Source organism: Schistocerca nitens, chromosome 4, assembly GCF_023898315.1.
Source record: "Schistocerca nitens isolate TAMUIC-IGC-003100 chromosome 4, iqSchNite1.1, whole genome shotgun sequence".
NCBI lineage: Eukaryota > Metazoa > Arthropoda > Insecta > Orthoptera > Acrididae > Schistocerca > Schistocerca nitens.
This window is the reverse complement of record NC_064617.1, coordinates 737,874,769-737,889,472: the sequence shown is the minus strand read 5'-3', so window position 1 is coordinate 737,889,472 and position 14,704 is coordinate 737,874,769. Positions and strand designations below refer to the sequence as shown.

The window sequence follows — 14,704 nt, the reverse complement described above, 5'->3', positions numbered from 1 at the left end:
AAAAATCCTGGTGTATATTGTGGAGTGTATAAAACTTCTGCGAGCAATTCACAGTGATGCCTGTTGTCACATGATGACAACCTTCTACATATTAATGCCAGACCTCATCAGGGAAAATAAAGACCACCTTGCAACAAGCCTACTAGGAAAGCATTGAAAATCCATTGAACAGCTCTGATTCATTTACTTGTGAACAAAATCTGTTAAAAAGTTGAAATACTTTTTCACAGCGATGTAGACTCTTAATGACAGCTCCACTTTCTTTTGTAATGACTTTGCAGAAGGTGCACAGGAAGTAATAAAAAATCTTCATTTCACAATATGACATTATGTGGAAACTATGTACAAACGATTTGATCACTTGTAACTTGCAAATGCAGTATTTACAAAAACTTTTAGTGACACTGAGAGTGATTTTCTGGATACCTTTTCTAGTTGAACAGAATGATATCACAGTTTCACAAATAAAACAATGAAAGTGTATAAACTTTTATGGAAATAGTAAGTGCAGAATATACAATGAATAATGTAGAAAAATAGTGAAGAATTGGTAAATTAGTCCAGAATAACAAGGAAATATTATGTACATGTACTGACAAACACAAACTACAGCATTCACTAACACTTTTCTACAGTCATTTTTTCTGCAGTCATACTTGAGAGGAAGAGGACAGAAACCCTTTTAACTGGTGCAATGGGAACAAATACCCTGCACAATGATGGACAGAGCGTGGATACAGTGTAGAAAGACGAGAAATGCATAGAAAACAAAACAAAAAAAATACTACAGCACATTAACTATGACTGCTTATGGAACTATGAACTGAAACTGTAAAGCACAGAGGGAAGGCACATGTATAGATTGCAATTACAAAAATCTGGGATGAATAAAGAAAAAATAAATGAGAGCAATCCTGGCAAACACATTCATATTTGTGAAAAGGCAGAGACTGAAGAAGAAGGACAAGAACAAGAAGTATTATAAAATTACAAGTGAACCTATAATTGTAACCAAAAAAATCAGAAGTAGTAATGTATAAAGACAGTAACAGCATTCACTTAGTGCTGATTCAGCAACAATACTTTCTTTTGTTACGTCAGTTCTCCTACACATAACAAGCTTTCAAATGACAATACCAGTCTACACAAAAAAATTTAATGGAACTACAACCGACTCTCTTTCCTGACAAATTTCAGAATTTGATGTGGTGGTAGCAACTCATTAAACTGTACACAATCTGTGTTTTCTTTTATTTAGTAAACAATGTGGAAAGATCTCTCACCTGACTTCCCAATGGTAACAGAGCAACCTCATCATCAGTAGCAGGCTCTCGGCAAAGCACTTGATGAGCCCCACTTTCGGGCTCTGACATGCCCCAACCTCCTAGGTATACCATCTCAGTGCCAACAGAGCATCCAATAGAATTCCTGAAACAATAATTACTATTGTTAATTATCACCACCACCACCACTACTACTACTACTACTACTATTACTACTACTACCACCACCACCACCATTATTACTATTATTGTTGTTGTTGTTGCCAGTATAATTTTTATTATTGTTGCAAGTGTCACTAGCTTTCTACTAACTGAACTATGAAATTTGATTCCTGCACATAGTAAATTATTAGATATCACGAGATGCAGAAAATATCCATTGCAGTATGGTAAATCTGTTGTGAATGAATCCAGTGTCTGTAAACTGAGTTAATGTTCAGAATAGGAAAACAGATGTTCATGATATTGACAAATTGTGCTAATGTTTCACTGTGATTAATTAAAGAGAACTAAAAGCCTCCATGCCACTTTAAACTGTTTCAGTATAAGGGACATCCTGCTTGTAAGTGTCCTGCAGATGACGAGAGGTTCCAGGATGCTGCCTTGGACTGGTTCAATTGCCTAATGTTAACAGTGTGAATGAGGATTGAGGAGAGAATATTGGAAGTTGGGTTGGGGTTTTTGTCATATATCACCATTCAAAGTGACTATGCACAAAAGTAGAAAGAGAACATGGCAAATTATGTGTCTCATCCTTCATTTTCCAAGTTACTTATTGCAAATTAACTTTCTTAACATCCTGAAGCTACAAACAGTATGATAAAATAGGCAATAAGCAGTCAAAGCTAGCAACTTCAAGAAGTTTGCAAGAATTAGCAATTAGCAACAGAAAATTTCTTACTTTTTTTACTAGGCAATAGCTTATATGAATATTGGTACTGTCATACTTACCTACAGCAGTTCTTAGAAGTTACTTTATCAAATGAAGATTCCACATTAAGATAAACAGACGATGAAGTGCTTTTCCACAACATGTTTCACTAATTAATAAAAATGTTCTAAATTAGGCCTACTCTTCCACTTCACTTATTTGCTATTTACCTTCCTAAGAATGAGATCAGCTAATCATTTTTTCCCCTAGCAACCAGGGATGGGAACAAATATGACCACTAAAACACGAGCCAGCAAATATCATCTGTAATACCACCCTTCACTCCAGGTGTACTCAAGAATGTGAATTTTCATCATTTTTTGAACTGGCAGACAGCTGTTACCTATGCAACAAGTGGACAGACACTGACTTAGCAGCTAGCATACTCCCTACACTTTCCTGCACTGTTGCCAACCTCTTTGGATGTCATCCAACTGGCCCTTGAAAATAGCATTCTGCAGGCTGACTGACTACAGTTGTATATCTGTTGCATAGCTGTTGTGTGAAACTGTAAAGCTGTTGATTTTCATTTATGTGCATTTCCTCTCAGTACTATCTCACTACAAGTTAATGAGATTTCCGGTGAACACATAGGAAACAAAACAAGAAATGTGGATTGATGAAAATGAAGAGGAGGACAGGAACGGTGAAAGCACATGAAACTGGAGCAACAGTAGTTAATTCAATATAAAAAAGTCATTGAATGAGAAATTTTTTTGTTATGTATCATACATTTCTGAATTACTTCACAATTCTATTTAAAGCAATTATAAAGGAATGCACATGAAATATGAAGCACTTTTGCTCCCTCAGATTCTTTCAGAAATTATAAATGACTGGTTCAGCCACAAAGCACAGTCCACATAACTTCATGATAGTGTGTAATAAATATGGAACAAATGTTGCCAACAATGAACACAGATCTCAGACTTTGTTCATATCAATCTGTTGCAGTACCACAAGTTTCATCCCGTCTCCGGCCATCCTGATTTAGGTTTTCCGTGATTTCCCTAAATCGCTTCAGGCAAATGCCTGGATGGTTCCTTTGAAAGGGCACAGCCGATTTCCTTCCCCATCCTTCCCTCACCCGAGCTTGCGCTCCGTCTCTAATGACCTCGTTGTCGACGGGACTTTAAACACTAATCTCCTCCTCCTCCTCCACAAGTTTCATTTTCTAGCCACATGTGTTGGTTTCACTGACACTCAACCAAGCTTTTACCTTCCAACTTAGCTTAATGTACACCTTGAGCTAGCAAAATGAATACTAATTTCTTTTAGTGTCTCAGTTCCTAAATAATTAACAAAAACATGTGAAGGGAAATAAGTTGATCTCATTAAAAAAGAAACCATGGATGGTGAGGAAACTAGACGACAAAACAAACAATTGGAATTTGACAGCCATTAATGTTTATTATGTTTTGGCATGAGGGCAGAAATGGTGCCAACTTGACATTCTTCTTAGTTACTTTGCCATGTATAAATTGTTCTTATAATTTCTGTACAGAAAAACATATGCAATGAATAACATTGAGTTCAAGAACTACACTGACAGACAAAAGAAAGTGAAGCGCCTAGAAGGGGAGGAAAAAATAAAACTTCACATGTTGAGAGTGTAAGTGATGTCATTTAAGTGATTGCAAAATCGAATAGAATTTGCGAAGAACTTGGCAGTTTGAACCCTACTGTCAGTATGGCATAGCATCCCACCTGGCCTTCAGTTGGGAAGGGTTTCATCGATCCATTGTATCCTTTACTGTGGCATAGCTCGCCCACAACTGTTGTGACTGATCCTCAATATCGTGAATTCAGGCACTGGGACAAATTTTATATCCAAGCTGGCCCAATACATGTTCTATTGGGGACAAATATTGGGACTTTGCTGGCTATCACACCAACAATTCATAGAAACACGCACCATGTGTGGACAAACACTGTGCTGTAGAAAAATGGTACCAAGGTACTGTTGCATGAGAGGCAACACAAGGGCAGGATGTCTGTGACTTACTGTTGTGCCATCAGGGCTCCTTTAACCACTACCAGCTGTGACCTTAAGTCGTACCCAATGGCTCCCCCCACCATGACACGAGGAGTAACACTGCTCTCCCAAATATTGGAAGAGAGGGACCTCTCCCAAGGTTACAACTGTACTTATTGACAGTGATCGTTCAGGATAGTGCAGAACTGCGATTCGCTACTGATTACAATGTGATGCCATTTGTCAGCAGTCCACACTTTCCAGTCATGGCACCACTCCAACGTAGTTATTTGTGTTGTGGTGTTAATGGCAGCTTAAGTGTGGGACAGCAATTCTGTAGCCTAGCTACTGTTAGTCTCCGACCAATGGTGCGAGATGACACAGAATGCTGCAGGCAGCCCATTACTTGTTCTCAGATGGCAGACACAAATGTGAAGCAGTTACTGTGTGATTGATGCACAGTATGATGGTCTTCCTTCGTGGTGGTCAGAGCTGGTCGACCAGAACCTTAGCAAATAGCATGGACTACCTTCATGTTTCCATGCAGTCCAACACTTGGGGGCTGTCACAAGTGAGTGCCCCACAAACCTGCACAATTTGAACAGATGGCCCAATGGAGACCCACAATGAAGCCCCTTTCAAACCCTATCAGGTGATGGTAACACAGTCTCACAAGAATATGTCGCATCTCTGTGTTTTTCACAGTGATCACTAAATGTATGATACTGTTCATGTCCACTAAGCACAAATATCAATAACTTACACTGGTCGCCGTTCTTCCTGTCACAAAGAATTGTGACTAATCGTTTAAATAGCCACTGATGGTGTGTATGTGTACGAAATTAGATTGACATCCGGCCATATCTTACGGGTACTTCACCTTCTTTGTCAGGTGTCCAGTTTAACATTAGAGCGCAAACAATAAACCCCAGAGCATCGCTGATCTTAAGTGAATGAATCAAACTACGCCGGATCAGAATGTAACAAAAGTTATTTACGCTTGACGACTGAGATTCAAAGGGTGGGAGGTTGTCAGTTCGACCTTATGTGCAAGTGCATGGTAGTACCAGCTATGAGTTTCCACTGATATGTTCCCTGTTGATGCGCAGTACTGAAAGAAAAGGAAGATTAGAGATAAACGTTCCATCAACATCGACATCATTAATGACTATGCACAAGGGTGGAAGGATGGGGAAGGAAATCGGCCATGCCCTACCCTGGCATTTGCCTTGAGCAGTTCAGGGAAATCACGGAAAACTTAAATCTGGATGCCGGACGGGAATTTGAACTCTGCAGGATCACAGTAAACTTACCACTTTCCTAGCAATTTAAGTCGGCTTCACTCATTCCGTACAAATTAAAAAGGAAACCATACACTGCTGAAGCAAGACACACAGAGACAAATCGCAACAGTTGTTTTACAGACGCAGTTGTCGTCCGCAGCTGACTGGTTCAAATGGCTCTAAGCACTATAGGACTTAACATCTGAGGTCATCAGTCCCCTGAACTTAGAACTACTTCAACCTAACTAACCTAAGGACATAACACATGTCCATGCTTGAGGCAGGATTTGAACCTGTGACCATAGCAGCAACGCGGTTCCAGACTGAAGTGCCTAGGACCGCTTGGCCACAGAGGTCGGTCAGCTGACTGGTATCCAGCAGTTGAGGCAGCAGAGAGATACGAGACTTTGCATTGCATAAGAAGTGTGACCAAAATCTTGTACTGATTGGTTGTTGCTGTGGTAGCTGTCCTGTACAGAAACTAGCTGACAGTCACTTTGTTAGTGTGAACTAGGTTTACACTTCACACCACTGGTTGAAAATAAACAATTAGGACAAACTAGCATTTGTTTTTTCAATAACCTTATGTAATAATTTGAAAGAGTATCGTATGAACATGTTTCCACTATTTTCTCAGTTTCAAAACTAGTAGGAGAGGTACCCCCTATTTGCCCGTGATATTCAGTATGCATATATCAGCATTCTCTTAAACGGAAAATTATGAATAATACTAACACGATGCTGTTCACACGAAAATTCTTGTAGGAATGAGAGATGTGAGATATCTATCGAATTCGGATGAGCAGAAAAAGACTTTGCACATCACCTACAAAAAATCTAGTTTGGAGGGGGTTATAGTATCGCAAATCAACTACAGCGAGACACATGTCAAACGTAAGGAAATGTGGATAATTGGAAATGATTGTTCACGGAGTAAAGATTCAAAGCGATTGCCAACGCTTGGGTAGTCCATTCATTGACGCGATCGATTTCACGAAAACAGTGTCTAATTAATGTCGTTGGGGTTGAATCTAACGATGTCAATGATTAAGACACATTCATAAACGAAGATGATATTCAATTTTTTACTGCATTTTATGCAAACCAAAATGTATTTTTTTCCTACGTACACAGACATGTTTCGACACGTTTGTGTCATCTTCTGTGTATTTCTATTTATTTCTGTAAAATATCATACAAATTCTAGGCTTAAAAACTAAAGCACATGCATTTATTAAAATTTTGGTTCAGCTGTTCAGCTGGAATTACAATATTTGTGAAAATGTCTAGTTTTTCAGCCTTTTTTCGTTCTGACAGCATGTCATACAAAGTAGTAGTAGAGAAATTTGCTTATTTTTTAAATACTTTTTCGTGAGTGGTGGTTGTGTATGTCCCTGTACGTGCGTTTTTCATCCGGTTGTACAATCTCTGGTGGGTTTTCTTTTTCTATTGCTATTGCACGGGTACACACACACACACACACACACACACACACACACACACACACAGAGAGAGAGAGAGAGAGAGAGAGAGAGAGAGAGAGAGAGAGAGAGAGAGAGAGAGAAGCGATTGTCAAACAGACGTGTTTGGACATTTGAACATTTGTTTTACGTGGAGAAGTGTCTTTGCATAATTCATTGAGAGTTGTAGATAGTGTTTTACATTTGCTGAACAGTGTTGTAGATTCGTCCAAGACTCTCTTTTCTTGTATCACTTCTTTTTGTACGTGGTACTTCTCTATTGCGAGTTTTTGGTAGAGACTAGTGTTTTCACTGAGGATCTTGGGATTAGTCATGGTGTTACTTGGATGCTTGTCTCCTCAGAATATTCCACATCCTGTGAATGTTCTTGTTGCTTTATGTTACTATGTCCACGGCTCTGCTCTTTGTAAGACGTTCCTGGTTTCCTGTATTCTTGGCTCTTTGCTGTGGTTTGTTCTTTTTTATTTTGTTAATTATTTGTGTTGTACCCATTGTCTTCGACTGTCTGGTGTACCATGTTTAGCTCATGTGTATAGCTCAGTTGGTTTAATGCAGTCAAGGGTTACGCCTGTGAAGCAAGTATCTGGAATTTGAATGTTTGTGCCTCAGTGGGTGATTGCATTGGTTATCAGTGGTTTCACTTGTGAGTGTAGATGTTCTGCATATTCCAAAATGATGTTTGTTTGTTGATTGCATGTATAGTGATTTCTATGATTTTTAAGTCTTTGCGTAATTGTTCAATCCATGTGTCTGTTACAACTACTAAACAGATAATGATGTCCACATAACGCTACCATTATACAACCTAGTGCACTGTTCAGAACGTATAATATCCATAATTTTTTCCCAATGTGGTTCAAAAATAGATTGGAAAGTAGATCACTGATGTGCCAGCCCACTGGTAGGTCTTCATTTTGTAAACGGAAATCCTTGTTGCAAGTGAAGTAGTTCTGTTGTGTTATAATCTTTACAATAGCTTCAACTGCATTTAAGTGTGCATTTGTTGCATTCCCTTGTTTCTGTAGTTGTTCTTTAGCAATGCTGATTGTTTCTACTAGTGGCACATGTGTGTACACAAATGTGATGCCGAAAGATATATGGCTTGTTGTTGGTCGTATATCTACATTTTTTTATCTTTTCTGTCAGTTCATTGATGTTTTGTAGGTTCCTATTGTTTGTGAAAGCTTCAACATAAATAGTCTAACAAAAATACACAAACAGAACTGCCTGATTAGACCAGTAATTAACTTCAAAATGCGCCATCTTACCACCTAGCTAGGCACTCACACACAAATACATCACTACAGAACTTATACACTTTCATAAATAATCCACTGCTGGCGGTCTAGTGGTTAGCGTTGCTGGGTATTCCTGGTCAGATCGGAGATTTTCCTTGTTTGGGGACTGGGTGTTTGTGTAGTCCTCATCATTTCAGCTCGTATTCATCGATGCGGAAGTCGCCGAAGTGGCGTCGAACAGAAAGACTTGCATCAGGTGGGTCGGGGAGGTTTTGTGACGTTTGGAATGTGGGTGTTTAAGAATTACACGATACGCAGAGAGAGAGAGAGAGAGAGAGAGAGAGAGAGAGAGAGAGAGAGAGAGCTGCCGTCGCGTTGAACGCTGGCAGTGCCGCACGCAGAGGTTCGCCTCGGCAACGGCAGGAAAACCGGTCTCGCGAGGCCGGGTCGGGCCGGTCTGACTCAATGCGCACGCCCCGAGGCTGGCTGGGACTCCGGTTGTCGCAACGCCGCGTTCAGCGGGCCCTGGTCTCCAGCTCGCGCGGCCTTGGTGGCTTGCACCTCCAGCGCCTCTCCTGGCTGTTGCCAACTCCCCTTCTGCCTGCCAATACCACGTACTTCTCTAGGGACACATGACGCTTAGCTGTGCCCCTCCTGCTTTGCGATTACAACTGTCTCAGGCGCGGATTCGAGGGGTTGGTCATAGGGTCAAAGGAACAATTCACTATTTTATTTCTAATCAGCTTATGGGTAGTAATGGTGGATGAGAACTACTTCCTTATATCTTTTCTTGTCATATTGCTCTTTTAATCCCGTTCCTTAAAACACTCATCTTTTGACAATGTTGCCTTTCTTTCTCTGGTTGAGGCTAGGGATATTATAAACGAATTTAATCAGCGAGGAAATGATTCTGGAAACAACAAAAAAACTCTACACAGATTAATAATGTGCAGAAGACATTTAACATATTTTAAAGATAAATTTTGTTTATTATTTATCTTTTCATATCGCTATGCAACTGAATATTAATAATTTCCTCTGAATACTAAAACTTGCAAACGTCGCCATATCTTGTAAGCCTGTACGTAATGGCTGGCGAGTACAGCTATCTTTGTTCGTTGTCTCCGCCTTCGGAAAGAGGGAGACAAACGAAAGGGATTCAAAGATGTATTATCACAACCATCACCCGTGGACTACGTATCGTAGATTAAAGTTACTAATCATTGCTAATAGCTTTATTTATTTCATAATTACTAACTGATTTGTAACCACGTTGGTGACAGGTCTCGAATAATCGCAAGGAGTTCCACTTTTTAGTGTCTTGCCTTAGGGCTAAGCCCACGCAGATGGGATTGTGGCCTGAATGGCTGCAGGAAATGTACTAACCAGTCAGCTAAAATGCGACAATACAGAACTTGAATGTACCTACTGCGTAACAATTCCGACACGTTCGTGAACCCAAGACAGTTAATTAAAGCAAGACACAGAGGGAAAATAGTTCTAGTATGACAATTATAACAGAGATATTTCCGAAAAGCAGGCGGACACAACCGAAACTAACCGCATTCTCCCTATTTACACGCCTGCACTGCCACTGTCTGCAGACCACAATTCAAAATCGTAGTGCTCAGTGAAATACTGATAATGGTGGGCGCGCACGCTTCGATTTACTGTCTGGTAAGTTACGACGTTGCCAAGGTTAGAGTTTGCTGCTATTACAGTTATTACATCAACTGCACGACACATCACGTGTCAAATTTTGTAACGGGCCCTTTTCAAATGAATTTCAATTTCTATAATATACTCTTTTTATTTATTTATTTTTTTTCCAAAAGATATACATAGTCCTGCTTTCGCAGCTGTTATTGTAGGAGATTCGTCTGCATTGTTGCTTGTTCTATATAGTCAACTAAGACTGCAAGATCATCTGCAAAAGCGAAACAACCAAAACTCAAGTATCTCCTTTTCTCTCAGTAGTGATTTTTTAAACTACACCTTCTTCTGTTCTCTTTCTCTATTCCCTGATGAGCTTTTCTAGAACACAATTGAGCAGCACTAGGGGCAGCCAATCACCTTCCCTTACCGCAGTTTTTATCTCAAAAGCCTTGGAGGCTTCACTTAAAAATTTAATTTTGCGTTTTGTATTTGTTAGTGTGTGTTGTGCTACCCATGCTCATGAAAGCGATGTGTACCTTTACAAACGTACTAGCTATTCAGTCAAGTGTGATGGAAGCGTGTTGCATGTGACAAGTGCTTGAAAATGACTAACCGTAGAAATTAACTAACAGCGCGGACAATACATTTATTACCGGCTATTTGAATCATACAGTGAAACTAAATGGTTCAAATGGCTCTGAGTACTATGGGACTTAACAGCTATGGTCATCAGTCCCCTAGAACTTAGAACTACTTAAACCTAACTAACCTAAGGACAAGCACACAACAACCAGCCATCGAAAATCCCTGACCCCGCCGGGAATCGAACCCGGGAACCCGGGCGTGGGAAGCGAGAACGCTACCGCACGACCACGAGATGCGGGCCAGTGAAACTATCTGCGTAACAGTGTATACGTCGGCGGTATGCGATGAGTGTCTTTTAAGGACACAAACTTGTTCCATTACTTGCTGTTGACATCCTATTTGCTTTACTATCGTCCTAAAGCTTGCACCCAGTAAATGGTAGGTTCTGTCTCGGATTATACGGTAACAATGATATACACCAGTATGTATGGAGTTCAGCGAAAAAGAGTTGGCCGATATGCGCCTCGATTATGGATCCACTGAATGCAATGGAACAGAGGTATGACGATTTTTGCTGAGTTGCACCCGCAGCGGCGGCAGTCACACCACAGTAACTTTGCATCTGAGATTTGTGTTTTGGTGACTGCATATGATTAGACTTTTCACTGCTGTGAAGGTTTTTTCAGAGAGAGAAAGGTAACTGGGCTAACTAATCGAATAAATCTTCGTTACTTTATTACTATGTAACGAGCCACGGGAAACCAAGGGCGCCGGCCGAGGTGGACGAGCGGTTCTAGGCGCTACAGTCTGGAACCGCACAACCGCTACGGTCGCAGGTTCGAATCCTGCCTCGGGCATGGGTGTGTGTGATGTCCTTAGGTCAGTTAGGTTTAAGTAGTTCTAAGTTCTAGGGGACTGATGACCTCAGAAGTTAAGTCCCATAGTGCTCAGAGCCATTTGAACCATTTTTGAAACCAAGGGCCTCTTACACCAAAACACTCCGAAAATATCTCTGAACTATCCCAGAAACCTTTTCGTTGGAGACACACGTTTTTTCGCGGATTAATTTAATAAGCGCGCGAGCGTTAGGCCTCAGATGTAATAGTTTTCACATATAAAACCAGCACTGAGTGAAAAGAACATCATCATTCGCGTCTCTGTGTTTCTTGTGTTGATGTTTACATTCCTGGGCAGTAAAACCAGTGCGAATGATGTAAATGATGGAGACGTTTGCAAGCAAACAACAAATCACGATATAAGCGAGAAACCAATGGAAAAAAAGCTCTACGTAATTTTCAAATCAAAAACCATATTTTGCCTAAATAAAAGAGAAACAGTTTGATACATTTCTAAAGCAACTTGGGATACCATGGCTGCAAAACTAAGAATACACAAAACAATATTGCAGAATACTGGTCCGTCATCTAGTCTAAACACTTACAGGCTATCAACAGCAAACTGTTGACTCTGGGGCCTCCTACTCGATTCTTTTTGTGTCCCGACATTGGCATAAGGGACAAAAAAGTGTCTGCAAAATTCTCTAAGACAAGAGGAGCCTCTTTATGCAAGCTACGTTCTTCAAAAAAATCACAAAGTGTCACATTTATTTAGAATCAGGTACTACGTGTTTCTTACGGCTAAGCTTCGAACGTAAGCCGCTCCGCACAACAGCATGGAACGTTCTAGGCCGCGACGAGGGGGAGAAAGCTGACTGGTGACGAAACGAACGGGCGAAAGTTGCTGGCGCCTATGACGTTTCGCTTCCAGCTGTCCCCAATCTTGTGGTGGAAGGGTCTCATGGTTCCGCCTTGAACGCGGCCGTATCAGTTCCACGGACGTCATTGGTTCTGGGGCTGAGGGGAACATTGTGCAGGCTGGGATTGCGAAGCCACTAACAGCTGCTGGGGGTAGCTATCAGAGGAGACGTCCCACTAAAGTTGCTTCGACACATTACTGTGATTATATGAATGTGTGGTGTCTGTTCTTTCGGAGATATACGAAATAACAGACACCACACAGAATCCTCAGCTGTTATACGTCATATGTAAATTGAAGGTGGAGAGGGGGAGAAAGGAAAGGAAAGAAAAGAAAGGGGTAACTGCTGTCAGCTGCATCGGGACTTCACGCGGAATCAGCGGCGACGAATGAAAATGTGTACCGAACCGGGATTCGAACCCGGGATCTCCTGCTTACTAGGCAGGCGCGATAACAACTGCCCCATCCGGGGTGCAACGTTATCGCAACTGAGCGGACTATCTCTGCGTGCCTCACGGCCGATCCACATTCCCACTCCGCAGTCTCTGTCAATTTCCTCCCTTTTCGCTCTCTTAGATTCCCATAGGTCCGAAAGAACAGACACCACTAGTTCATATAATTAATTGGTGTAACTGGGCATTGGATCCACCTCCAATACATCCGACCTCCTGAGGGAGGAAATGGACCGGACAGGGAATGCGGAACGGCAGTGAGGCGTGCCGAGATAGTCCGTGCAGCTTCGACGACGCTTCGTCCTGGACGGCGCAGCGGTTACCGCACCTGCCCAGTAAGTTCGAATCCCGGTCCGGTACACATTTTCACTCGTCGCCGCTGATTCCATGTAATGCCCCGATGCAGCTGATAGCAGTGATCCCCTCCCTTTCCTTTCCTTTCTCCCCTTCTCCACCTTCAATTTCCACATTACAGTGACTCGGGGCCACATCTTGCATTTGCTTGCCCAGTTAGTTTTTCATCACACCACTGTACTACATAAAAGCTTCCTGGGCCTTTTGCATGACAACAGATCAGAATGTGGGTGGAGTGCAGGGGGAGGACGGGGTTCCAGTCCCTGTCCAGTCTTCTGCTACAATTGTTTCGTGGTTCCCTAAATCACTCCAAATAAATGCTTGGCTGCTTCTTTCAGTAATGCCACTGTTGTTTCCTTCTCCCATCCTTATCGACCAGAGTTAGAGTTCTGTTTCTAGTTATCTCTATGCTGCACATAACACTAACCTTCATTCTTTCACTGTTATTACGAAATACCATTGCAATGAAAGATGGCCCTTCAGAACGAATTTGGAGAAAAGTTTTTCGCTTTCTAACTACCGATCAGCGCCATGTACAAGGCGTGACTGAAGTAATGCTCTTCCCCTAAAGCTCAAAGAACGTCGATATGTACACAAGTAATTAGAAAAGCTCCTACTTCTGCGCTCTGCTGTTTGTAATGGCTCACAGTTAGGTGAAAGTGCATTCACTGATCTGAGTACACACGAAAACTGTAATGTATTCAGTTAAGTGAAAGATTCAAGTGTACTTACTTGGGTATTGGGATTTTTCAGCGAAAGTCATTATCAAAGAGCTTAGTGTTCAAGACATTGTATACACCACCACAAAGCTGCTATAAAACTATTTTGCTGAAAATCCGTCCGATAAATTGGCCCATCTGGTAAAAGTTTAAGGCTTAAAATGGTACATACTATGTGTCCATTATTGTGCAGGTTGTGAAATACACAATGAATGCCGCAGAAGCATGTGGCCCTGGTGTAAGGCATGACATCATCCAACATCCAAAACGCAACTGCTCGTGTTTTGGATGTTAGATGATGCACTATACACCAGAACCACATGCTTCCGTAGCATTAACTACATACTCGAAATTCTTTGCAATAATGGGAACATGGTTTTTTCCATTTTAAGCTTTAATGTCTGCCAGATGACAAATTAATCGAAAATATTCGCAGCAAAATAAAGTTTTGTTTCAGCTCTTCGGTGGTATTCACTGATAAGCCAAAATATTATGACAACTGCCCACCGCGACGTTGGATGTCACCTGCTGGCGTTGCGGGCACGTGACGCGGTAACAGAAAGTACGTAAGCGAAGAAAAATGGACGGTGGATCAGCCTAGCTGCAAATGAGAAAATGGGGAAATCCACTGAGGTAAGTGGCTTTGAAAAGCGGCACGGAAGCTGGTCTAATGCTCATGTGCTACTGTCGTGGGCATCTACGGAAAGAGGTAGGAGGGCAGTGGAAGTTGGTCGAATGTTGACGTGCTACTGTCGTGGGCATCTACGGAAAGAGGTAGGAGGACAGTGAAACGACCAATAACCGCTAAACGGTTGGACTTCCACGACTTTCACAAAACGGAGTTTTCAGAGGCTCTTTTGCTCTGTAAAGTGGCATCTATGCCGAAAGAGCACAATGCTTTTGCACGCACAAGTGTTTGGACCACACCGATCATCGTACATTGTTGAACATGCAGCTCCGTATGTGTTCACATGTTGACCCAACGACATCTT

The 14,704-nt window shown here is 41.5% G+C and overlaps 1 protein-coding gene across 3 annotated transcripts in view; it reads right to left on the bottom strand.

Annotated features, from left to right (window-relative positions):
* The window catches only part of LOC126252956 (inositol hexakisphosphate kinase 2-like), a 113,664-nt gene that overhangs the window by 54,660 nt on the left and 44,300 nt on the right, over positions 1-14,704 (bottom strand). The window contains exons 1-2 of one of the 3 annotated variants that reach the window (XM_049953972.1): positions 2,385-2,560; positions 1,284-1,428 (exon numbers count right to left, since the gene is read on the bottom strand). In XM_049953972.1, the coding sequence (XP_049809929.1) occupies positions 1,284-1,397 (114 nt within the window). In that variant the 5' untranslated portion in view covers positions 1,398-1,428; positions 2,385-2,560. The other 2 variants (XM_049953969.1, XM_049953970.1) reach the window with 2 other exon arrangements.